Source organism: Lissotriton helveticus, chromosome 8, assembly GCF_964261635.1.
Source record: "Lissotriton helveticus chromosome 8, aLisHel1.1, whole genome shotgun sequence".
Lineage (NCBI taxonomy): Eukaryota > Metazoa > Chordata > Amphibia > Caudata > Salamandridae > Lissotriton > Lissotriton helveticus.
In genome coordinates, this window is record NC_136069.1 from 1,044,606,184 (window position 1) to 1,044,634,171 (window position 27,988).

Sequence of the window (27,988 nt, forward strand, 5' to 3'; positions counted from 1 at the left end):
CGTCCCCTGTTCTCCCAGTTTCTGCCAGCAGAAGACTCCGACATTCTTGCCATCCTTAAATCTTTAAAGTCGGGCTCTCCATCGGACTCATGCCCAGCTAGAGCCGTAGCAGGGAGTGTCTATCTTGAAGTCACTTCCATTATCAATCGCTCACTTCACTCTGCTAGTGTTCCCATCCTATGGAAACAGGCCAAACTTCTTCCACTTCTTAAAAAAGCGACTGCTGATCCCCTGCTGCCTTCTAACTATCGGCCTATCTCCTTATTGCCGGCACTGGCCAAAGTTTGTGCAAAGGTGGTTTTTCGTTAACTGGAGGCTTTTGTTGAAACATCTGGGGCGCTCCATCCAGCCCAGTCTGGTTTTAGAACATCCTTCAGCACGGAGGCGGCATTGGTTGAGGTAGCGGAAGGCATCAGGGAGTGCCTGGACGGGGGCGGCAGAGCGGCTCTGATTTTATTGGACCTCTCCGCCGCCTTCGATACGGTACCTCACCAGCTTCTCCTGGATCGGCTTTCTGCCATCGGCATCTCTGGGGCAGTGTGGGCTTGGCTGAGATCTTTTTTGGAGGAGCGCTCCCAACAGGTCTGGGTGCCTCCTTTCTCTTCCTCTGCCAGGAAGTTATCAACGGGAGTCCCGCAGGGCTCTATTTTGAGCCCGCTGATTTTTAACATCTATACGACCCCATTGATTGCCCTGGCTGAGGGGCTGGGTGCCAAAATCATGGCATATGCCGATGATACACAGCTTTTATTCACAAGGAAAGGTTCTGAATTGGGCACCGGGGATGCGCAGAGGTGTTTGTCTGCTGTGTTTACCTGGCTGGCCAAGGCACATCTTAAGTGTCATGAAGAAAAATCTGAGATACTGCTGTATGGCAACTTTCCCCCCGCAGTTTAGAGAGGCCTTGTGGCCTCCGGACTTCCCATGCCCAAGGTCGGAGGGTAGTCCGGCCAAGAACTTGGGGATATGGTTCGGGGAAGATCTCCGGTTTGCCGAGCATATTAAAAAACTGACTGGTATCTGCTTAGGCACTCTTAAGATCTTTAGGAAGTTCTTCCCTCTGCTACCGCAGCAGGCAAAGGAAATGGTTGCTCGGGCACTTATCCTCTCCAAGCTTGACTACGCCAATGCCTTATTTATTGGCATCCCTGGCTACCTCATGAATAAACTCCAACTGATTCAAAATGCGGTGGCCAGACTTCTATTCAACATCACCAAACGTTCCATTGCGAGGCTACTGCTATGTGACCTTCATTGGCTACCAGTGACCATGGCTCATAAAGCCTTGCATGACTCTGGACCTTTGTACATTAGGAGGCGCGTGGCTTTTTACAAGCCTGGCCGCTCGCTCTGCTCCTCCTCTCGTCGCCTACTGGCCATTCCTCGATTTTGCCGCTCCAGGATGGGCGGCCAATCGTGGTCAGTAAAAGTGGCCATTCTATGGAACAAGCTTCCGGTCCTGCTGCGGCATACACAGGATCTCCGTATCTTCAAGAAACTCCTCAAAACTAATCTTTCCAACCCTCTGAGTTAATTTCATCGGTGCCCTTGCTGCCTATGTCCATTCGCGCCAGGATACTCCGGAGTAGTTGCGCGTGTTACAAATCATATATAACATAACATAACGTTTAGGCTTTGCTACAGACAGTCTTAGGGCCTAATAATGAGTTTGGCAGTCCACTAGTCCGCCAAACTCATGGTGGCAGTCGGGGACCGCCGTATCGAGTACGGCGATCGGACCTTCAAGGGACTGCCACAGCTGCCAGAGATCTGAGATCCCTGGTGTTGGCGCTGCATTTTTTAAATTTTTTTTTTTTATTTTCAATTTAGTGTCAGGAGTTTACATACATTATTAAACCATAATCATCTCCATTAGTAACGAGTCAATGTTGTACACACTTTGGCGTATATAGACCAAAAGTTATCAGTACATTCCAGGCATGCATCATAGACCACATTCCCATATAACACCCCTCCCTCCCCTCCATGATCGGTGCAAATGTGACAATGGGTCTCTCTGAATGTTATGGACTGTCTTCAGGGGTAGAGGATGTATCTGGCGATTCACAGATGTTCCCTCGGTATTCATTCCATTTCCCCCATATTCTGGACCACTTTTTGGGGCATCCCCGGTGCGTATAGACAGCTTTCTCAGCTACCATCGCTGCGTCCATATCATTCTCCCATTGTGATTGCGTGGGCACCTCCCCGGATCCCCAGTTCCTGGCTATATTCCTTTTTGCTGTCGCCAACCCAAGTTCGTAGTCCCAGATTTAGGTCCGTTGGTCGCCATATATTTAATAGGCAGCACTTAGGATCTCGTTGGACCTCCACCCCACTTGCCTCCGAAATCGCGTTTAGGATATGTTCCCAGTAAAGCTGTATTTTTGGACAGTCCCATTTTATATGTAAATATGTTCCTATCTGACCGCATCCCCTAAGGCAGAGTGGGTCGGCCGTGTGCCCCAGATTGTGTATCGTGGTGCGGGGGTAGTATATACGATGCAGCACCTTAAGTTGCACTAGCTTTAAGCGAGGGCGCTGCATTCCTGAGGACGCAGTATGCTTGGTTGTACCTCTGCGACACCGCCAAGCTTGAGTTTCCTCACCACCAGCAGTCTCATGGAGGTTCTCATGCCATGTATATGCTGGCAATGAGGAAACTTGGGGAACCCTGTTCTCTCCGGGCCTATGGATGTATGCAGGGGGCATATTGTGTGCCCCCCCTGTCTGCATGCACCCACAGTTCCAGCTTGGCATAGACTTGACAGTCCGTGCCATGCTGAAAAGTGCTGTGGCAGACCTACAACACTGCTCCTATGAGCCTTTGAAAGGCAGCGCTAAAGGCCCACCAACGCAGAACCGCACATCCGAATTACAACTTGTAATCCGGCAGGGGGTCGGCTTTTGGCGGTGTGAGAGCGGGCTGTGATGTGGTGCCCCGCTCCTACACCACCAAAGTCTTAATGAGGCCCTAAGGTTTTTAATAAACCTCATGTTGAAAATACTTGAAGAAAAAAAAAAACTTTTAAGAAGCAGTACAGTTTTTGGGGTCCTCTACTTCAGCCCTTGGCTTTCATGTACTATTCATGGTTCACTGTTGGTTTAGATTGGGGAGGGAGGTGGTCCATTAAGGCCATGGCATGAAGAGATAGCTTACATTATCCCTTCTGTGTTCCCTTTGCCGTGGTGGTGGTGATCAAGTAGCCGTTTTCTTGGGTTGCAGGAATTAGTACTGTGTTCTTTGAGTTTTTACTGACCTGTTTTAATTAACGGCATATTTTTTTTATTTTTTATTTTTTTGGAAGCACGTCAGGTTTCCTTAAAAAGGAATAATAAATAAAATAAAAATACTGAAGCATAACCTGTCCTTGGTGTGGTTTACTTTTGCTCTTTGTGTGTGTGGTGATTTCAGGAGTGTTTTTTGACTACTTCGTCGTTCATAGAGCTGGCTCTCCTGTAGGTGATATCAGGCCTAGGAGCTACCATACGTCCTAGCCTGGAATCCGTTTTAATGATACCTCAGTGTTTGTTAAAGATAGACTTCAGAGCCCGTGCCTTGGTGTTGTGTGATGAGGCGCGTGGTCACCCAACTTTCTGTGGTCAGTTCTGGTTGTGTCCCTATTGGTGCGGTCTGTGGATGTTCCTAGTAATAGCTGCTCTCTAGGGATAGCATTGGCTTTGGTGATGGCTGCAATAATGGTCTTTTCAGTGTAGCCTCCGGCTTTGAATCTCATGTGAGACTCTTTTTGGCACCTGATTAAGTCTGTGGTGTTGCTGCAGACTCTGTGCAAGCGCTGCATTTCCCCATAATGAATGCTTGCTATTAAATGTTTTGGGTGGAAGCTGGTGGCGTGAAGGGTAGAGTTACCTGCTGTGGTTTTCCTATGAAGGGTAGACTGTAGTGTGTTATCAGAGACCTATACTTTTACGTCTAGAAATTCCACTGATTCAGTGCTCATGGTTGCATTAAACTTCAAATTATAATCATTACAATTGATCGCATTGATTAATGATTTAGCACTGTCCATAGCCATTCCAAAGAACAAATAAGTCATTTATATAGCGCAGCCGACAGAGGGTGTTAGCGGACCAAGCTTCTGAATGTGTGACCCGTAGGACCCGCTCCTCCCCCCAGCCAACATAAAGACATGCGTAACTGGGGGAGAAGAGTGTGTGTGTAGGGGGTGTGTGAGTGTGAGGTGTAGGGGGGCGTGTGGGTGTTTTCGCACGAAGGACTGGTTATGTGTCCAAATTCATTTGTTATGGTAGAGACAGTCTTATTTATTTTATCTTTTTTTAGGAAACCGGATGTGCTTCCTAAAAAAGACATGATCTAAATATCTATGTAGATCTGTCTGTCTTCTACTGGCAGTCGCCAGTAGATATAGTTTGGACCTAGTTTCCAAAGAAAAAAACTATTTTGGCTTGCTGGTCACTCGGCGCCATTTGATGAATCTTCACAAACTGTTCTAAAAAAAGTGCTCTCCTTTGTCTGGTTGTGCAAGCGAAAGGGGGATGGTCAAAAATGTTTCCCATGCAATTTCACATAGCAATTTTGAATACGACTACAGCCCAAATTGCTGGACGAATTACGCCATATTTGGCAGAGAGGTAGCTCTTGGTCCAGAAAGAGCCCTTTTTGTGATGTGGTGTATGGAAAAAATGACTCCCGCAAAGACCCTTAGACACCTACGCAGACACCCATTCAGCCACTCTCGCACACCCAGAGTCACTCGCACACCCACAAAACCAATGACACGCCCACTCACAGATCCACACAGCCACTCAAACTGTTTATGCCCTCCCATATTACATCACACATGACACGTTCCGTGACACACACAGGGTCCAGGCCCAAAGAAAATTATTCTTGGCTGTTAACCCCTTCGCTGCTGCGGCTATTCCGCCGCAGCGCTAAGGGGAGGCGGGGCCGCGCGGCGCTCCCGTGCTCGTGACGGAACCGCTCTGTCACGGCCCTCGGGTGAGCTGTGCTTTTGACGGAACGGTTCCGTCACGGCCCCGCCCGTCCATTAGAACGTCAGCGCAGGCGCGGCGAGCGGGCCGTGGCGGAACTGTTCCGTCACCAGCACAGCCCACCCGAGGCTCGTGATGGAACGGTTCCGTCACGAGCATGGGAGGTGTTAAACTTCAGACGCTTAACGTAAGATGCATGCACCTGTACCTGGCTAGGCTGAAGGTGGTAGAGGAGAGCTGCTCCCATTTTTTTTGTCTCTCCCAAAAACTGGCTCGACCAGAGGAACGGCTCTGGTCAGAGTTCAGGCAGAGGCACGCCAGGGACAAGACTCCGAATAGACCCAGTGGGTCTGCCAAACGACTGAGGTGGGGGATGACCCACCATGCTCAGATGCAGCGCATAGAAGCACAATCTGAAGGCACATTGGATGTAGATGGAGACTGTGATCGGGACACTTTGGAGTCCTCTGGAAATGCTTCCTTGCAGACCTTCTCGCAAGCTACTGCTGTATGACAATTATAAGGGGGGGAGGCTACCTGGGGTTGGTGGGCATTCTATGGTTGCGGGTGAGGCTCGCTCCCTGTGCTTATTCTAGCTCTTTTGCTGTGTGGAACTTACACGGACCTGTTTAGAAGCGCGGTTGATTGACTTGGGTTACAGAGACTCGACTCAACGCTTGACGAGACTCGACTCTCAACGCTTGACAACAGTGAACTTTACCTTTCAGCACTAATGGGACTGCAGGAGGGGGATGGCGGAATCCACCCGTAATACCTAGGTGCAATCCCATGGGGTATGTGCCGAATATCGTGTGCAATTGAGCTAATTTCCTTGTTCTACGTGAATGATTTTGTGAGACAGCAAAGTTGTGGTTTTGGAATGCAGTATTGAAGTAGAGGGAAGTCCAAGTGTTTGACCACTACATACATGGGGAGACATAATTGGAAGGTTTTAGGTATTTACCTGGGGGGTGAAAACTGGGTTTGGTTGGGGTTGTTTTTCTGTGTTCTGCAGTATGCTCAGGACATTGCACATGAATTCTAAGAAAGTGCATGATGGTTTATATGGTGCAGCCATGGGAGGGGTTCTTGTGGCCGCTGGTGAGCAGGGGTGATGGCGGCAGGGACACTTGCATACATTGCAGGAATGGTGAAGCTCATCTCCTAAACATCGGGGGCTTGCATGATTACACCAAGGGCTATAGAGTGCACACCTACTTTAGGCGCCACGCGGTCGGTATAGCAATGTTGCTGATCAATTTGATTGATGAGGAAACTATAAAAACATAAGAAAAAAATTACAATCTACAGTGAATTGCATCACCTCCTGTCTACTCTAAATAGGAAGCTGGACTCTCGTGTAGGTCTCGCTGGGATGGATTTCCCAAGTATGATTCCTCTACCGACCCTAAGTAGTGACAAAGCAGCCACTTTGGGCGTAGACCTCACCAGAGAGGAATTACTTAAGGTCATAAAGGGTAGGCCCTGCTGCAAAACACCATGCACAGATTATCTTCCCTCCAAGTTCTACCAGAGGGACTTGAACGTACTCGTTGATACACTCTTGGAGGTGTTTCAGGATCGCCAACAATCAGGCAGACTACTGCAGGAGACTCTTATGTTGCCCAAACCGGATTGTGATCTCGTGCTCATGGGCCTGTACTGACAGTTGCCTGTGATATTTATGGTTGTTAAAGTGCTAGCGAAGGCCCTAGCTAACTAATTAAGATGTTAATTCCCCACTTGATCCACATAAATATCCGTAGATTGACCCATGCCATGCACTCCATACGGGGTTTGTTGAGAGGCAGATTGGTTGCCTTGTATATTGAAGGCCTTTGACTCCCCGGTTTAGGACTACCTGTGGGAGAAACTGAAGCAGATGGAACATTAAAATCTGCTACTCATTGGCCAAGAAGCAACGCCTCGAAGGCTTGAATGCTCATTCCACCAGAGCAAAGGCTGCGACCACTGCATTAGCATGCAGAGTCCCGGTCCTAGACAAGTACCAGGCTTCAACGTGGGCTTCCTTGCACACGTTCACAAAACAATACTGCCTGAACAGTCCAGTCCGTCAGAATGGGCACTTTGCTTGTTCGGTCCTGCATGACGTTTTGGTGTTAAATTGTTCACAGACCCACCTCCAGGGAGATATTGCGTGGGTAACTATTGTAAGGTAAGTAATCTGCTGCTAGTAGTCGCTATCAGATGGACAAGTTACTTGCCTTCGGTAACGCCTAATCAGGCAGAGACTGTTTAACCGCAAATTCCTTACCGACTCATCCATCCTCCCCTCTCTGTATATGGATTTCTTGGTACAGGGCTTTACCCCTTCTGGGCCCTAGTTTTCCACACTATTGGTCAGTGTTCTACGTGGCTCTGCCTCGTGGTGTGGAAAGTCGTAAAAATTAACGGAGTGAGGTCAGCTTGCTGCGGTGTCCCTGAATAGACACAGTACACGTCTCCTCCAGTGCATATGACTTCATGTGGAGCCATTCCACCCCCACCTACTGGCGAGCAGGGGTACTGCTCATGAAAATTTTCCAGATCCAGTATGACCCCTGATGATAATTCTAAGGTAAGGAATCTGTAGATGGCTAGTCACTAGGCGATATGGCATTATTGGAGAGAAGTAACTTGTCCGTTATGTAATTTTCTGGAAAACTTAAATACCAGTCAGAAAAAATATCACAGTAAATATTGTTATAATGTTCCTACCTTTTGACTGGGTTTGTTTACTAGCACATTGTCCTCATTTGAAACCACCCGAACATCATCCTGTTATAGGTCACCATGGCTCTGATTCCCAAAAAAGAAAATGGTTAAAACAGAATACATCGCACTACTGAAGTAATTATGTGCAGCATGCAGAGCAGTCATTACATCAGCCAAAGTCATACTGTACCAGCACCATAAATAAAGCTGCAAACAGAAATAAAATGCTCTTAAACTGCGCACTACAATTCAATCTCTGCATAACCTTCCAACCCCCCCACTCCACAAGTGCAATGCCAACTATCTCTTCAGTAAAACAAAATGAGATCTGACAACAGATCAGAACCAAACCTTCTGACCTGACACCCACACCTCCACCCTACATCCTACAATGGGCTCTTTCAATCCTTTCTTTTGCTGACCTTCCTGCTTTCCTTCACTCCCCTCAAATCCACATCCTGTGATGTCTTACATTCATCAAAGTCCTTTAGGAAAAGGTGCTCAACTCTTCTTACCGTTATCCACATTTCATGCACGCAATGCATCTTCTTAGGTCTCATGACTGGTCAGAATCCCAAGAAGCCTACTCTGGCTTTTAATTGGTAAGGTCATCCTAATCCATTCACTTTCCTACCCCTCATGGGCAACATCAAAGAATAAAATGCAGCCTATGCAGAACTCCAACATCGCATCATCTCCAAACATATCCTTCATGACTAATCTAGCTGTTGATCACATTGTCAACATAAAAAATGTTAGTCCAAGCCTTCCTGACTACAGATATAGGTGATAAATGCCTTCTGATTTGGCTGCACCTCTCTCATTCAACACCATTATCCACGCTGTGACATCTGACATTTCACTAATTGGTTTTTGTAGGAAGGTGGATACCTGACTATGGTTACCCCAGATTTTTTTTTGCCTGTGTTTAGCTGGTTTTCGACTTAGTTGGCCTGGTTCCCTGCTAATCAGGGCCCCAGGCTACCTGCTTTCTCTGTAAAATGGATTCCATGTACCCTAGGTGCATAAATAGATTGGCTTGGGTCACCTTATCAGCCCCTGTACCGAGCACTGTAGGTGCCCAGGGCATAGGTGCATCCAAGGCCTACCAGGGGCTGCAGCATATCTTTTGCCACCCCTGGCTGGCTATCTAAAATTGACACAACTGGCTGATCACTCAGCTGGGGCAAGGTGGTGTAATCACCCCTTGCTTAGATATAGTATGCCTATATCTAAACCTATCTGGACACATATAAACCTGTGAGCCACTCCTAAGGAAGGCCTTATCAATCCTGGAGGCAGAGTGCGTGGTTTAATGTGAGATGGAGCTCTAGCATGAGCTGAGCCTGTCTGCAGCTGTCGGGAACAACTCCCTAAGCTGTTCCGGGATAATGCCATACCATATACTATTAAGTGCCTTATAATCCTCGCGGTTATATGGCAACTTTGGTTTGGCTTTATCAAAACATGTCGTGTAAGGTGTCATACGATTTGGAATACTATCCCCTCGCCAGTCCTGGCGACGGGGATAGCATTCCACCCCTCTAGAGGGAGAAGACATGTTACTTTACTGAAATGCGGTTGATTTTTAAAAGCGCCTCAGATCCACAAAATGGATGCTTCTGCCACAGACACGAGTCTGACCTCCTGCAGCTGACCGAAACTCGGCCAAGGAGGCCTGGACAAAGAATTTCCTGTCACAGGGAGGTGTCACACCACCCCAGACAGGAGATAGTGGATTGTAGCAGGGAGGTTTGAAAGAAACCAGACGCTGCCTGGGGAGCACAAGGCTTCTCCTTGCATAATCCGGTCAAACCGGTACTGGGGCACACCAGCCCCAGTCCCAGTGCGGCCTGGATCAAAGGAAAGGGGTGTATCCACCCCCTTCCTGGGTCCCACCCATAGGAGGGGACCTAGCAGGTAATCCAGCCCCCCCAGATTCGAATAAGAGTGGGAGCAGTGCCAATGCACTTCAGATTATCCTGATGAAACATAAGAAACGAAACTCTGGACCCTTCGACATCCTACTCGACGTAGAAGACTGAAGAATCTCCCTTGTGGTCAAGGAGTGACCACCCTGTGCAAACAGGCACCATCCAGCACCTCGACGTCTGCTTTGTTGCAGTTCCCGCCGGAACTCGAGCGACAGAGATCGACGAGATCAAGCTTGCCTGCCTTCTTACAGCCCGATCCACAGTCCCTGCAGAGCTGAGACCCGTGGAGGCGACCGGAAGCGTGGGGCACGCCATCTTGAAAAGACCACGAGACGCTGACCGTGCAGCCCACGAGTGACCCTCGAAGCTGTACACAGAGGTTTGAGAAGCCCCCACCCTGAGCCACTCTTGCACCGAAGCTCACCCCTCCACACTCGACGAGTGCTGCGTGGGGCCCTTCTGCTTTCTTTGGCTCAACGCGTTGGCCCGGTCAATTGCCAGCTGGCTTGTGGCCCCTGTGCCGACGAAAACCTAAATACGACTTGTGATTCTGGTTGCTCCAGACTTGCACCCGCTCCTCTGAAAAGGAGCAACCGCTCTGACCCTCCTGGTCCGAGTGAGAAGCAATCTCCCAGTTCCACGTGGATTGCTCTTGCCAAGTGTTGTTTGCTCCGATCTTGAAGCGACAGCGCCGACAGTGAGAGCCTACGTGGGACAGCTCGGACCTGCTCCTGGACGTCGCAGATGCCCCAGACCCCACGTGGCAGCGGAGAGAAGCTACTCGACAACCACCTGATTGCGCCCGACATTGCCTGGTTCCGTCCTGGTTCCACCCTGGTCACTGCTGAGTGACCCCGACTCTGTCCCCTCTGCTTTCAGGTACTTTTCTACTCTGATCCACCCTTGGATCACACCGGACACTTCTCCTTCACATCGCCTGCAGCATCTTCAGCTTCAAGCACCCAGAACCTGCGTGACGAAACCCGACGCCACTTCGACCCTATGCACCCGCTTCCTGTGGGTGAGGTAACATTGCAACGCCGGTGTTCCCACACTGGTACACACCTCTAGGGTCTGTCTAAAGTTTTGTCCTTCTAGGTTCATCGGAAGTATCCTAAAACTCTATTTGTGTAACTTTTACGCACCATTGACTTAACATTGGTGCATGCGTGTGCTTTAAACACTGCACCCGAAACCCGCGGGCTTTTCCCGACTTCAGCATTGCTTGTCCCGACTGCTCCCAGCGATTCCCTAGGCCTAACCACTGTTCGATTTGGTATCTCTTATACCACTTTCTTAATATATGGTTTGAGTGGCCACCCGCCCTCATCCATAATTGTGCAACTTTGTATGTTATACTGTGCTTTTGATTTAACGCTTGTGGCCCTTTGCTCTTAAAGAGTACTGGGGATTATTTTTAGAAATAAACACATATATTTTTATAATATATATTTGTGTGGTGTCCTTTCATTTGATATTACAGGACTGCGATTGGTAAAACAGCTCGCTTAACACGACCTCTTGAGTTTAGCCTTTAAGGCTGCTTAGTCTATGCTACCATTAAGATAGCTTGTCTACAAGGTTGACTTACAACCAGACACCATAAGGGATTGTTTGGACTGATACAAGGTGGTTCCAGAATTGGAAACATCATATATCAGGCCAACTTCTCACAGTTTTCCATCTAACTATGCAACCAACGTCAGTCTATACACATGGGCACCTCCCTCCTGGACACAGAATATTTGATCACATGCTGAGTCTCCCAAGGTTCCAGCATGCCTCCAGTAATCTTCAACATTTACATGGAGCTTATTGGGAGTCCATCTGTTGAACTACATCAAAAGTTACTAATATGCCACCGCTATACATCTCCATTTGAAAGGCTCTTCTACTCCTGGCATTGAACACCTGAAATACTGCCTGAACTGAATCCAACTTCATGACCAAGCAACAACTAACCAAAACCTGGCATCACCTTCACCATGATAGAACTCAGCTGGCCTCCTCTGTAGGCCAGCACCATCTCAAAAACCACCTGCAATATCTACAGAACTATCACAACTAGACCTCCAGGCTATCTGGCTTACAAGCTCTCCACCTCCAGTAGCACTCAGTATACTTGCAGCAAGAACACTGTTACACTGGAGACTTCAGTGCAAAAAAGAAAAAGTATTCTTTTCTACTGCTGCTACCATTTTGAGTGTGCAGCCCTGTTTTACAAATGATAAACTTGTGAATTTACAACAGACTTTAAGCCTAAAATAATACTTGACCTCAATAATCACTTGGCCACTTGTCTCTGTTGTAGACTTGCCTGTGAGCTTCATTATTCTATGGATGGTGCGAACTATGCTATTACACTCAAACACTACCAGGTACACAGATACTTCAAGTGAAATATAATCCAAGGTGAAAGCTGTGTCACAGTACATTATTGGCTTCAGGGTGACTTGGACATGGATCATTCTGGTTATGGCTTGCACCCAAAGATTTGAAGAACAATTGCTTGCTTTTTTCTTAACAGAATGCTAGCTGTTTGAAGTGCACATGGCGTATGAATCTAAAACTGAAACAAGCTGCAGTTTTTAAAGTTGAGTAATGGCTTTCATGCATAATTGAAGCGTGTAGGGTCCTGAGTAATATGTTATGTACTAGGGCAGTCTTGGTTTTGAATTTTCAGCTGGTATAAATATTTTCACTGAAATAGGCTAGAAACGCTTTTCTTTGAATCAGAAAAATTGAGCCCTTTTTCTTTCCGTAGGTTTTCTGCAAACTTCCTCTGCTGTTTTATTTGATGTGAAAGATGGTAACAACAAAAGTTGCATCATGGCAGACTTATCTCTCAATTTTTCAGTGCAATATAAAGCTTCAGACAAGCAGGTAAGATCTCTCTATAATATTTAACTGTGCTTTAGGGAGTGCCCTATGGCTTCTGTGATCGTGATTATGATCTAGGATACTTTAAGGTGGAAGAACGAGTTTAGACCTATAAGTCCCAAGGAGGCTTTCCCAGAAAGTATGTGATTAGGTTCTCTACATGGTATTGTAAAGGTCTATTGTGTCTAAGTTTTCTATCTGTCCCTATGCTTTCTTCAAGTACTGAGTTAAACAATCATGCAAGCACACTAAGAATTCTTCAGTTGTTCTAAGCTAAGTACCATCTGAACTGGCGCTGATGTTGAAGGTTCACCCAAAGTGCACCAGTTTTTGTGTGTAAGATTACTGTCCCGCATACAAGACTATAAACATCAATGGTTCTTAAACTTTTTACGTCTGTGGTCTCCCACTTAATCGTTACTGGAATCCAGGGACCCCCAATGAGTCATTACTGGAAACCAGGTACCCCGGCTTTAGCAGTTTGGATAATTTAAAGTTAACCCCACAAATGATGTATACTACTTAATTCACAAACTGTTCAGTGTGTCTCAGAAATCCTCTGCCAATTTGATTACCTTTACAGTAATCTGTAGACCCACTAACACAGTGTCTGACATTGTTTCAGTTTTCAGTGAGAAATGGCTGGAGTACAACATAACTGTTGACTTGGACCTCTGTCAGTGCTAACCAAACTTTTTAGAAACACGTCTTAACTTTGAGAAAGACCAACTTTCGCTAACCACTTATCTTTAATGGACATGAGGCAGGTGTAACTTTTATTTGTGTATAATAGCAATAGTTTGTAAACATTACAACCTTAACCCCTTTAGTGCTGCTGTCGGCCAACGGCCGTCGCAAGCACTACCTTGCCAGTGATGCGCACGTCCATTGGCTGACACGGCCGCACCCGTTTCTTCGAACGTTCAGCACTGGCGCAGAACGTTCGAAGCAACAAACTGGTTAACCATGCATTTCAATATCTGATTGTGGCCAAGATATTGATTAGCTTATAAACGTAGCACATGGTCGTCAACTGTACTTGAGTCGGCAGCTGGAACACTTTTCATAGTGGAGTGCTGGCCTGTGGCATACATTCACTAAAATCACAAGAATTCTCAAGTCTTGGTGTTGACACCAGTGTTTTTGAAAAATTGGAGAAACCCTTTGGGAAGGCCCCATTTCCATTTTTGTGATCAAATGTGTGTGTGGTTTATTTTTAGGCATGTATGCTGTAGATACACATGCTTTGCATACTCCTGCCATCTAGTATTGGGTCCGGATATTTGCAAGTTGTTTTTCTTTAGAGAAGTCTTTCAAGGCACAAGGTAAGGTAGGTGACTCCTCCTTTCGGTGAAAGTCCGCATGGGCATCGACTTCATTGTTGGATTGTTTTTTTCCGCCATCTCGTTCGGACATGAATTGCAGCGCTCTGTTTCGGAATCGATCCTCTGGTTCCCCTCGGCGTTAAATCCACACTACCCGTGACAGTATTGTATTTGAACGGATTTCCTTTTCTCTGCCGTTTGACTCAACCATCAAGAAATACCCATACAGAGTGCAGTTTTCGCGCGCTGCTTTCCGGTCTAGCCGTATTGGTCCGGGACCCTGTCGCTGGATCAGACTGTTCAAATTCTGCCCCCTGTGCCATGCGAAGTATCTGTGTACGGACCTACATTAGGTGTATAACTTGTGCTTGTCCCCTGAGCACAAAGAACAAGACTGTGATGCGTGTTAATCCTTCAGATCGAACAAAACTCTGTGCTTGTCTGGCTCAATGTGGAGAGATGCGGCTTCAGCAGATAGACACACCAGATCTCTTCGAAGACTCCGAACAAGAGGCAGTCTCAGCGGCCGTAGAAGAACAGGCTTCAGCGGCATCTGACTCGGAGGCAGAGTTGCCGATTGTGCTCGAGGACAACTATGTGCCGCTGGGACAAGGGGACGGGAGTACAGAAGACCCCTCCCCCCTTCAACCGTCCCTAGAAAATCTAAGGCTTCGGCACCACCTCTGCCTTAAGGCAAAGATCAGCACCAAAGAGGTTTCTAACGTTCCGACTTGCACTGAAGCACTCTGACAAGCCTTACGGCTCGGGACCAAGTCTGCTGAAACCCACTTCCGTGCCAAAACCTTCAGCCTCTAAGCATAAAATGGGCTCGAAGATGAAACCTTCGACACCGAAACCAAAGAAGCATTCCTCGGCACCGAAAGATTCAGTGCTGAAAATTAAACAGCTGCCAGTACCGCAACCAGATCCAAGCATGGACTTGTACCACCTAAATCTGATCCGAAACAGAAAAAACTCTATATTAATGCAGATACTGGGCCTTCACGCGAAACCGCCATCCACAACACGCAGCACAAGCTTCTGGATGACTACCGCTCTACAATTCCATTGAAGAGGAAACGTGGGGATTAGTCCTTTCCACACACTACCATCTCCTCCTTTTCCCTCTCCACCGCTATTTGATCCCTTACACATTGCACCTAGTCAGTCTCCTCTACCTCACTGTGATGCAGGTGGCACTGATGATGATTATGACGACAGTCACCAATCGATTCTTGAACAGATTTTACCATTTTACAGGGTACAGACCAGATCTTTACCCTGCCAGAACATCTCCACCTGATGACAATCTGTGCTAACAGGAGCTCCTTGCTAGAGCTGCACACCACCATGGAGTAGAGCTCCATAAAGAGTCCTTGGAGTAGGATTTTCTATTTGAAACTCTAGCAACACACAAGGCCAGTCAGACGCTACCTATGCTTAAAGGTATGTTAAGGCACACAGACTACCTCTTTAAAGATCCTATACGTGCTAGGGTCCTCAATCCTAGAGTGGATATAAAATACAAACGTTCCCCAACAGACCCTATTTTTATTAAGGGTCAGTTACCACTGGACTCTGTAGTGATATCCAATGCTTGAAAGCGAGCTAATTCTCAAGCCTCTGGGGATGCGCCTCCCGCAGATAAGGAGTCAAAACTGATTGATGCATCTGGCAAACGTGTAGCTGCGCAAGCAGCTAATCATTGGCGTATTGCTAACACCCAAGGTCTCCTTGCAAGATATGATAGAGCTCACTGGGATGATATAGAACAACTTCTACAGTTTCTCCCAGATGAGCATAAGGCACAAGATTTAGTTCAAGAAGGTCAACTAATTTCCAACACTTAATCAGATGCGCTCTAGATGCAGCCGATATTGCAGCTAGAGGGGTAAATACCCCTACTCCTGAGACATGCCTGGTTACGTGTTTCAGGGTTTAAACCACAAGTCCTGCAATCCATTCTAAATATACCCTTCGACAAAAAACATCTTTTTGGCCCTGAACTTGATGAAAGTGCTCAAAAAAAGATACAGATGTAGCAAAATCCATGGGAGCGCTTCAGCATCCCTCTAACGGGGCTTCCTTTTGGCGTCCTTTTACAGGAGGGGTCCAAATCCACAGGGATAGACCAAAATACTTCCTCTTACAAAAAAACTTCCCAATCACCTTTTATAAGAGGATTTTTCAGAGGAGGCTGCAGGGGAAATAGTCCCAGGGGCAGAGGTAAACACAACACCCCGCAATTCCCCTTCCCCAAATAAACAGTAACTTTCCCACAAATCCCTCCGACTATTCCACACCTGTCGTAGGAAAACCTCAAGACTTGCTTCCCATTTAGGAATCCATAACAAGTGACAAATGGGTGATTGGAATTATCCAACATGGTTATTGCCTGGAGCTTAACAAACAACCCTCTAAACATTCCACCTCTATCACTATTGTCAACAGACCACCAGCACTTGCTTCAACAAGAAGTGCACTCTCTATTACTCAAAGGGGCTATGGAACCGTCCCACTTCAGTACCAAGGTTCAGGGGCGTGTTCCCTTTGCTTTCTAATTCCCAAAAAGGATGGCTCATTGAGACCTATTCTAGATCTCAGAGTTAAACAAATACGTACTGTCATAGCACTTTGACATGGTGACTCTACAACCGGTACTTCCTCTTTTACAACAAGGCGACTGTCTATTCTGGACTTAAGACACCTACTTTCACATTCCAATTCATCCAGCTCATCGCAAATACCTCATATTTATGATAGCAGGCAAATATTACCAGTTTGAGGTGCTTCCATTTGGCATCACCACAGCCCCCGGAGTGTTCACCAAATGTCTTGCAGTAGTAGCTGCTCATCTCAAATGACAATGTAGCCATGTCTTCCCTTACCTAGACGACTGGCTTATCAAAGCGGGCAATTACCAGAACTGTATACTACACACTGGGGCAACAGTACACCTACTTCATCAGTTAGGTTTCACAATCCATGTACAAAAATCCCATTGTGCCATGCACAAGTGCAATCTTATCTAGAAGCTTCCCTAAACACTCAAAGCTCGAGTCTCTCCCAATGTAGCCAGGATTCACAATAATCAGACTACAATAATACAATTTCAACCCAAACAAACATTACCAGCCTGAGTTTTTATGCAACTGCTGGGAATGATCCTGCATTGCAATCGTACCTCACGCAAGGCTTCACATGCAGTAATATCTAGCGCTTCAGTCACACGGTCAATTAACCGATTTTAGTGTTAGACGGCTGCACGCATCGCTCTCTGCAGTGGTTGAACCCTCAAAACTTATCAAAAGGACTGCCTTTCATAGACCCTATTTCACAGATATTGCTAACCGCAGACTAATCTTTGCCCGGTTGGGGTGCTCATCTCCAACATCACAGTTCAAGGGCTGTGGTCAGTCACAAAAGTCTCAACATCAACTACCCGGAGCTTCTAGCAGTGTTCTCAGCACTCAAAGCTTTCCACACTCACCTAGGCAAAACTGTATTAGTCCTCACAGACAACTTGACAGCGATGTATTCTCTGCAGAAACTGGGAGGAACACACACACTCCATCTGTCGCGCCTGGCACAAAGTATTTGAATTGGGCAATTCATCACAAAATGTATCTCCTGGCGGAACACCTTCAAGGAGTAGACCAATCAAATCGCCTGCTCAGCAGACCCAGGCAACCAGTTCACGAGTGAACTTAATCCCCAAGTTTTTCTTCCCAACTTTCAACAATGGGGATTCCTGCAGATCTGTTTGCTACAGTATACAAGGCAAAACCCCTAAACTTCGCATCCAGGATCCCACACAGTCTATCCAAAGGCCATGCTTTAAGCTTCTCCCAGTAATTCCATTACTGGTTCAAAAGCTCAAACAAACATCCGTCACATTGATCTTAGTAGCCCCCAAATGTGCTAGTCAATCCTGGTACACCACCCGGTTAGAAAGGTCAGTTGTGCTACATCTCCTACCTAGTCTCCTCACTCAGAGCCATGGAGAAATCAGACATCCCAGAGAACTCAACCCAGCGATTTGGCTCCTGAATTCATAGTTTGGGTATTTACATCTACCACCAGACTCTATGAATATTCTCAAGGAGGCTAGAAAGCCTACCACTAGAGCATGTTATGCAACAAAATCTAAACGGTTTGTTATTTATTGTAACATCATCAATCCACTTGATGCTCCTCTACAAACATTTATTGCCTGTTGCATTTACAGCAATCTGGATTGGTTTACACATTTATTTGATTACACCTAGCAGCAGTAGCTGCATACTTGCAAAATAGGGGGCACTTATCTCTATTCAAAGTACCAGATATAAAAGCCTTCATGGAAGGGTTAAAAAGGGTGATACCACCATGAAGACCCTCTGTGCCAGAGTGTAACCTAAACATAGTCCTTAAAAGGCTAGTGGGCCCATCTTTTAAACCAATGCACAAATGTCTGTTACAATTCTTCTCATGGAAGGTTGCTTTCTTCATAGCAATAACCTTACTAAGGAGAGTTCGTGAACTTCAGGCATTAACTATACATGAGCCTTTCTTTCAACTTCACAAAGATAGGGTGGTTCTTCAAACCAATCCTAAATTTCTACCTAAAGTAGTTTCAGCCTTTTAGATCAATCAGTTGAGTTACCGGTGTTCTTTCCTCAACCTGATTCTGTAGCAGAGCGAGCTTTACATACACTTGATGTTAGACGAGCTATACTATATTATGTTGATAGAACTAAAGAATAAAAAAAAAAAAGCAATTCTTCGTTACTTTTTCTCCACCACACAAAGGCAATTCCATATCTAAGTCAGGTATTGCAACATGGATCGTAAAATGTATCCAAACATGTTATGCTAAAGCAAAATTAACTTTAATACCCCTAGAGCACATTCCACTTGCAAAATAGGGGCTACTACGCCTTTTTTAGGAAATATTCCCCTAGCTGACATCTGTACGGCAGCAACATGGTCTATGCCGCACCCATTCACCAAACACTATTATGTAGATGTTTGTGAGACAACAAACAAATGTAGGACAAGCAGTACTTAAAACACTATTTTAAATAACTACAACCAATACAGGTTAGCCACCGCTTTGGGAGTATACTGCTATAAAGTCTATGCAAAGCATGGGATTTGCAGCTCATATGCTCGAACGGAAAATGTTACTTACCCAGTAAGCATCTGTTCTTGACATGTAGAGCTGTAGATTCACATGCGCCAATCCGCCTCCCTGGTCTCCTGTGGTTGTAGTTATTAATTTACATTCATACGCATGGACGTCTCTATTCTACACTCACTAACTCCGTTCTCACCCTATGCGGAAAAACAATCTAAAAATGGAGTTGATGCCCATTATCACCGAAGGAAGGAGTACCCTTACTTCGTGACTGGAAAGACTTCTTCGAAGTCTGACAACTGGTCCCCTTTCCACAGTTGAGACTTCAGAGACTTTTCGGTCATCTTTGTGAAGCATCAGTAAAGCACACCTCTTTGGCCACAGGCTAATTCCCTTGTGGAACATTTTGTGAGTACTCTTAATAAAGCGGTACTAGAAATGCTCCACTTTAAGATTGTCTTAAATTTGACTGTCTGAGCTTACTGTTTGATTCCCTCACTCAACCACTGCTGTAGGCCCTGCAACCTTGATGTTTGGGAAAGTAATGACAACCAAGCTACCTCAATGGACCAAACACTGAGGAAGAGACCCACATGAAAGATTTCAATTGTCAGAAGAAAATGAAGGCCTATGCAGACAAGCTTTGACATGCAAAAGAAGTTCCATTCACCAGAGGAGATGAAGTGCTTGTTCGTCAGCATAAAATACGAAAGGCGGATGCTCCTTTCTATGTGGAACCATTTAATGTTGTGACCAGCAAAGGACACATGACTGCCTAGTATCCTGGAAAGTCCATTATGCGAGACTCTTCGCACTTCTGATGTTTGGCTCATTGCTCACCAGACACTGATGTCATTGCAAAGACTGGGTCTGAAAGGACAAGTAAAGAACCCCTGACTGCTGCTATTTCCAAAGTGCCACAAAGACTCATCGAAGAGCTATAATTATGTATATATTTGTAAAAAAAATATTTAGATAAACTAAAGATGTAGTCTAGTGTGAGTTGGTAATGACGGAACCCTTATGGCTTTTGATGGACTCCGTAGAACTATGACATATGCATCAGAGCGTTAAGTGAATGCAGATTTAGAATTTTGAGTTCATGGTTATATGCAGAAGAATGCAGATGTGTTCTACTAAGATCTGTGTGTGGCGTAGCCACTGGCGAGAACCCGGGCTAGGGAGGACACTACAAGCTTGACTTGGTGCCAGCTGATCTTGTTCATTTTTCTCTTGCAGTGGTGCCCCCTGGCCTATAAGAATTGTTAATCAACCCACAATAATAATTTGAACTCCTCCTCTAGACATAATAATAATGTGGGTTGGTGGAGCAATTCTCATAGGCTGGTTTATAGAGTGGTAAAGTCAACAACAATTTGTAAAGCCCAGCAATCGTACTGTTAAGTTCTGCACCCATTCCCCAATTGAGAAACACAAAAAGAACAGTTGATGGGTGGAATGCGAAGTTAAACATTCATCCCCAGTCACAGATCTGGGTTAAATCCATAGTTTTTTGCATGCCATTTCAGTTTAGACTAAACCATATGCAAATCATTCTTGAACTTGTTACCCCAAGGGAACTGTCCAGCCCGAACTGCCAGGCCAGGTACTCCTTGGATCCGAAACAATCATCCTGGGACCGGTTTTTGGCTTTCGTCCCTAAACAGCCAAGCTAGCTTGAATCTGGTGGCGTAGCGTGCACAGGACCCACGTCTGGGCTTACCCTTCCCACTTAGGGTGACAAATGCAAAAAGAACAGATGATGAATGGGGTGGCGAAGTGAGCTAAAGAATGATAATGGATTCAAACCAGATCTGTGACTGGGTTTGAGTGTCAAAGTTTCAGCACTCAGTCCATCACCTCCTTGTGTTTGCTTTGTTCGCCTTAGCTTGGCAGGGTATGCCGTGACGTCGATCCCTTGCCCAATTGAGAAACAGTCCACCAAGCTAGATAGAGTGGCCCTGAGGCCTGAGACCTACTTGCATATTTTGTTGGCTACTTCTAACTGCACATTCCTCACCTTTAGAATATTCCCAGGCTGGAGCCTGAGTTTTTTGAGAACACTAAGAGAAAGGTCAGGGCAACGAAACCCAGCCCCAGCCGTTATATGCAATGGCCACAATATCGTAATTAGAATCGGGTGCATTGGACCCAGGACGTGAACTTCCTACGCACTAAAAAGGGTGGTGTATAACCTACCCGCACTATTTGAACAAAGGCCATGCATTCGGATGAAAAAGTAAAATGAATTAGTAAACGATGTTAGAGTCCATAGTCCCAACACAGCAAGGATGAAAGTAAATCTTCCCAAATAAAGAGCGTTGGTTGATGATTTTGCTGTAGAAAACAATTCCTTTATTCTTTTAATCCATTGAGAATCTTTTTAAATCACAGCATGCAATTCACAGTTGTGATCTGGTTCAAAGAGCTTTGAACTGGACACCACAACTAACCGCCGGGAGATATTTATCCCGTAAACTTGACTTACTACTTAGGTTGCTTCATACAAGGATTCACTAGAAAGCACATTTGGTATATGTGTTTTACTTATCAAGTCCTGAGAAGTCCCAAGAGGAACGAAATGCGTTGGTTGTCTTGTGAATTGTGTGCTGTGATTTTAAGATTCTCTATGGCTTAAAAGAATAAAGGAATAGCTTCCTACAGCAAAAACATAGACTTAATATTCCAATACAAAAGCTGCCATATAAATAACTGCCGAGCAATATTACAGAAAATATATACATAAATGTGACTGAATATATACACAGAATTTGGCCATGCAAAAGAACAGAATATATATAATAGCTTGAACGATCCGACTAATTACCTAATAGAATGGGAAAAATTGATACACTGCAGGTGCTCAACACGAGTTCATGATCTACTGTGCTTAGAGGAAATTATACATGTCCTCACTCGTGTTCAAGCCATTAGGTATCTTTGTGTTGAGAGCTAAAATAAATTGAGTCTCTAATTGACACAAGTTTCTTTCTCGGTTCCCACCCCGTCCGGAAATGGGAACAGATGCTAGCACAGAATATTCCAGATCTTAAAGTTTATTACAGTGGACCCACTTAATTCTGACCCTATCTATCCTGTCGCGAGACATTTTAACTATTGCTCTGATATGTTGAAGAATTCGTTTATGCACAGGGAGCTTAGTGCTGCCGAAGTATGAGAGCCCACAAGTGCAATGTAACCTGTAAACAGTATATTCAGTACAACCAGTTAAATGTTCCTTGATAGGAATTATTTTGTCACCGAATGCGGTCACATAATCATTAGCATTTGTCGCAAATGTGCACACGACATAGATTGCATTTGTAGAAACCCATTTTGGTTAGCCATGTGCCTTTATTTCACAAGGGCATCCCTCATAGAGGGTGCTCTCCTAAATGTAATAGCTGGCAAAGTAGGCATTAGTGGTCCCAGCGTCATGTCTGAGTACTTTGGGCCATTGTGAATAAATTACTTGTAGACTAAAGGTGGTTATTAGTCTAATATTGCGTTGTTCTCCATTCTTGTCGAACTGCATCTAAGACACTGTCTCACTTAGGTATCAGTTACTCATCTCTAGTGGGACTATTTACCCTATCAGGAGCTTGGGCTAGCAGAGACTTCTTATAGCCATGGTCTAAAAAACGACCTAATGCTTCCTGTTGGCACTCATAGGAATCATTATCTGGACTGCAAATGCGCCAAATTCGTATGAACTCGCCGAAAGGAATACTCCTAATCAGATGACGGGGATGCAAACTTTCAGCATGCAGGATAGAATTTCCCGCAGTTTGTTTTCGGTGAAGTTTAGTATTGATCCTAACTTCACTGATGCAAATGAGAATATCAAGGAATTCTGCCTTACAATCATCAATTGTGGCAGTGAATTGTAGGTTTAAGTCATTAGAGTTAATAACTGAAACAAACTCAATAGCAGATTCCCTGGTTCCATCCCAAATGATATAGATGTCATCGATATACCTCCAATAATGCTTAACATGTGTGTCGGTTATTATGCTCAATCCTGAGGACACACTCCTCCCACCAGCCAACATACAGGCATGAGTAGCTGGGGGAGACGCATGACCCCATGGCTACACCTCTAAGTGGTTGATAGATATCCTGGTTAAACATAAAATAATTGTTACATAAGCATAATTCAATCATCTCACTTAACATGCAGTTATGTTGCCTCGTGCCAATCTCTTTAGTACCTAAAAAGTGTTTTACAGCAGCCAGTCCACCGGAGTGTTTAATACTGATATAGAGAGACTCTATATCCATGACCACCAACAAATACCCAGGTTGCTATGTTAGAGCTTTTATCTTCTTGAGGAAATCCATGGTGTTCTTCACGTAGGATAAGGAAATAATGAGGTTGTATGAAGTAGTCCACATATTTAGACACTTTTTATAGCATGCTCTTTTGGGCTGAAATAATATATATTTTACAGTTCAATTCTGGCTCTCAATGGTGGGTCTTTGAAGGAGCTTCTGGGCTCTCTGATTGCCCTACTGCCAGCGCAATCTGGGCCCATTACCTAGCCCATACCTACTCTGTTACAAAACTCTACACCAGAACCTAGGTCCAGACTGGTCCTTTCATTACCGGCGTCTGTAGAAGAATCTGATCAAATGCCTATCTTGGACCTCGAACTGACATGGGATCGATAATGACAAATTTCACCTGTGAAATCAAGAAGTGTAAACAGTGTAATTCAACCTAATTCTGATCTGAGACCTCTGTTTATACACAATTATCAGCAGACGGTCCATGCCTCTCTGCAAATAAAAAATTCAAGATGCTCTTGCTGGAACAGAGTTGGACTCTGGACCCTGGGAGGTGTCCTTGGACTTGCACGATGCATATTTCCATATACCTGTGATCCCACGGGCTTGTATAATAGAAGGTGAGCCCAGACCACCTTCAATTTATGAAGTTCCTCTTAGGTATTAGCTCGGCTACTCGAGTGTTCAAAAAGGTTATGGTGGTGGGCCCTGTCCATCTTTGGAAGTCTGGGGTTACATGCATTCAATCAATCAAAAAGCATTTGTAAAGTGCAACACTGTCAGCCCTAGGGGTATCTGGGTGCTTAGTCTGTCTGTCGAAGAGCAGGGTCTTGAGTCTCTGAAGTCTGCCAGCAAGGGGGCTGTACAGAGCCGGTTGGGGTGAAGGTCGTTCCAAGTCTTGGAAGCAATGTAGGAGAAGCTGCAACTGATGCAGGGGGTGAGGGTGAGTGAAGAAGAGCACAGGAGTCTAGCGGGTTGGTGGAAGTTGAGTGAGTGGTTGAGGTAGGCAGGTCCTAGGGCGTGGAGGGCTTTGTTCGGCGTGTATGAGGAACGTGGCCTGGACTCTTTCCTGGATGAGGAGCCTGTGGATGTCTCACGGGTAAGGGATGATGTGAGTTTGTTTGGGGGGGTCCAGGATGAGTCTGGCTGCAGCTTCTGTATGGTCTGGAGTCTTCTGAGGAGCTGGGTGGAGATGCCGGAGTAGAGGGCGTTGCCGTAGTCTAGGTGCCTGATGACAATGACCAGAGTAACGGTCTTTCTGGTGTTGGTTAGGATCTATCTGAAGATTCTGCGGAGCGTGCAAAGTGTGTGGACGCAGGAGGAAGCGACTACGTTAACTTGTCATTTCATGGGCCGTTGGCTTTAGAGGAAGATGCAGAGGTTGCATGCATGCGTAGTAGAGGTATGCAGCCCACCAGCTGTGGTCCCATGCAAAGGTGTTCTTCCCGAAGAGTTTTTCTTGTACCTCAGCAACTGGCTGCAAAAGGTGAGCGTGCTGAGGTCAGTCTAGACCACTTCCAGACTACAGTTGCACTCTTGATGGTAATGGATTTCACTATCAATGAACCAATTTCCCTCCTGAGCCCCATGCAAAGGGTCCCATTTTTTTTTAGACAATCCTGGACACGGTTATGCTCAAGGCCTTTACTCAGCAGAAGCAAGCTTGAGACCCCCAGGATATGATTCTAATGTATCAGAATCCTTTCTAGAGCTCTATGGGGCTGTCTGATTCTTGGTCTGTCGGTCTCCTATACCCACCTTGTAGCGCATGCAGGCACTGCACTGGTCACGTGGGAGCAGTGAAGGCCTCGGGGACAACACACACTATGTGCCTGGAGGCTGTGTTTGTGGAGATTGCTTGGCCGGAAAAAGCTTTTTTTGCCAACCACCTATTTGGGTTCAATACCTACCGCAAAAGAATTGAGACCTCATTGCCTGGCGGACCAGAACTTGGTCGCAAGTGGTACAGTTGAGCGCACAGGGTTTCAAATCTTGTGCCCTAGAGGTTATACTGAAGTTGTGTCTAAGACTTGTTCCTTCTAGTTATGGAACAGGGGGCTCCCTTAACACTTTCCTACCATTTTCTACCCGGTATCAAGTTCTGAGTATGTTCAAGCCCAATCGGACCAAAACCATTCTAGCCTAGACTGGGCCATGAAAAATTTCTAGAGATGCTTAGGTTGAGCATTTACTCTCTGATAAAGCTCTCAGTTTGGGAAAACCTACCTCAACAAAAGAGCAGGGGTCTTACACCTGAGCCTCTACAACTTGCTCCTTCATGAGTGGATATTGAGCAGCAATAACTGGAAAGGAGTCGGGTAGTGCAGATGACATTCACCACCTCAATCAACAACACAAATGTATTCAAAGTTGATCTGGGGTGGGTCAAATGTATTGCTTGGTGTAGTGCTCGAAACACTGACCCTTTACAAGTTAAATTTTCTGATCTTTTGTTTGCATTTCCGCTAGCCCTGCAAGGCCTTGCAGTGCGAACAATGAATCCTTTGTTAGCCTGTTGGCCTTCACATGTGTACCTGACCTGCCGTTGTTGTTTAAGTTGCCAATTGTGTTGAGGTTTCAAAAAGATGGAATGCATATATTCCTAACCCCCGGCAAACCCCCCCCCCCCCCCCACCCAACCGTAGACATTTGTAAAGATACTTTATCTGCCTTGGCGTTTCTTATGTGCACGCCCTTTGAGCAGATGCATAGTTAATATTGAAGCTCTTGACTGTGAAAGCAGTCTTTCTCATTGTAATCATATCTGCATGCTGCGTAAATGAACCTCTGGCACTGTCCTGTCTGTTCAGCCACCTTACGCTATTTTTTCCCCAAACATATTGCTCTTCTGAATTTTGGAGCGATGATCATCTTTGTGGTATTTTCATGTGTGAAAAAAGGCCAGACAAGGACCCTGTCCAGATGTCTATCACTTTATGAAGGCTTGCACGCTCATTCTACCAGAACTAAAGCAGCCACAGCAACGTTGACATGAGGTGTGATTATTCTAGGTATCTACCTCGCCTGCAACCTGTTCATGTAGCACTGCTGCCTTGACAACCAGGTCCTACAGGAAGGCCACTGCGCATGCTCGATCGTGTTGGATTTTTTTGGTGTGACTCCACTCCGCAGACCATCCACCTTTGGAAGTCTCTTTTGTGGTATCTACTCTAAAGATGAGGAGTCAGCAGTGAAATGTATCCATTAGAACATTAAGTTAAGTACCTTCAAAAATGCTCTGTTGGAGGCATATATATGAGCTGCAGTTACACATAGATCGCCACCTAGTGTTGGGCCCGACACTTGGTGGCGATCTATGCACAGTGTGTGTAACTGCAGCTCTACATGCCAAGAACAGATGCATACTGGTAAGTAGCATTTTCCTTCTGCTGGATACTCTATAAAACGAAAGAGTGCAGGGGACTTGGTGATTAACATAATTGGTCGTTGGTGGGGGGAGGGGTGTGGGGGTGCGCAGACAAGTCCGTTCTTCAGCTCTTAACCAATTAATTTAAGGGTGACCCACTGTAATGCATTAAATGTTGTGTGTCAAGCCTTGATAGATCCCCTAATTATATCCTATGTCCTTGACTAGGAAAATGTGGCTCTTTTTGCAAGTGTGTAATGCAAATTACGTTATAAAGGCAGGTTCTTTTTCCCAGTCACCACTAACCCTTCATTTTTCTTCCTGCCTTTCTAGAGATTCAGTTAGTTCCCGAAATGTTAATAGAATGTGTTTCTAACAGATGGCGATACTCCGCGCCTTGGAAGACAGTGAAAAGAGGGTGGGAGCTTCAAAACATTAACAGGGGGGTTGTTTACCCAATTGTTCTCTAATCTGCATTCACATTGGACTTTAAGGCTTTTGAGCAAGTTTTGCCAGGAATTGGATTTCTAATTGACACTTATGCTTAAGGTGAATGGCTAGTTTGAATGTAAAGTTAGTTTAAACTACCTCGTTTGTATAGAAACCTGAACTGCTAAAATCACTTAGTTAATTCGGATTAGTACCCATTAGTGTTCTCTCTCAACATTGTGCCTTAAGAAGTAATGGAAGTTCAATTGCTTTTGTAAGTTAATTTTTTCCTTTTTTTTCCTTCTATTCAGAGAATCAGTAGCTTCAGTCTTCCAGATAATGCTGTTGTGCACCATAATAGTACTTGTGGTAATGGAAGTGAGTCATCTCCCGTTTTGGCTATTACATTTGGAGAGCAACACGTTGTAAGCCTGCACTTCAATAGAACTGCGACTGATTATTATGTTGTCGAGTTGAATGTTGTTTTCAACCAGTCGGACAAAGCAGTTTTCCCAAATGCATCTGACAAAGGTACGTTTCTAAATACGGCCCAATTGAGTTGTGAACTTACTTAATTTTAAATGATGACATTTACTAAATTTGTCATTTATTTTCTTTATATATAGGATCTATTGAAGCGTCCTCTCGGAAAACTGATATTGCTGCGCCGATCAACACAACATATAGGTGTGTCAGTGATGACCAGCTTAACATGGGGGATGCTAATGTCACTCTGCATAACATTAGGATTGAGGCGTATCTCCTAATGAATAATTTCAGTGCAGAAGGTAATATTTGCTGTTTCATAATAAGGGATGTTAATCTAATAATTATTGTCAATAAACATTCTAATTACAGTTGCACACCATTTAGAGAGAGGGCTTTATTTTATGCAAACCAATCTAATAGCTTTCCCCAAATTGGGGTAACTGGACTCTTCAGAACAGGCAAATAG

General features: G+C 45.3%; 1 protein-coding gene across 1 annotated transcript in view; it reads left to right on the plus strand.

Moving 5' to 3' along the window:
- The window catches only part of LOC144773091 (lysosome-associated membrane glycoprotein 1-like), a 214,405-nt gene that overhangs the window by 25,566 nt on the left and 160,851 nt on the right, over positions 1-27,988 (plus strand). The window contains exons 2-4 of the mRNA XM_078657906.1: positions 12,391-12,509; positions 27,345-27,564; positions 27,660-27,821. Coding sequence (XP_078514032.1) covers positions 12,391-12,509; positions 27,345-27,564; positions 27,660-27,821 — 501 coding nt within the window. The remainder of the gene's footprint in view (positions 1-12,390; positions 12,510-27,344; positions 27,565-27,659; positions 27,822-27,988) is intronic.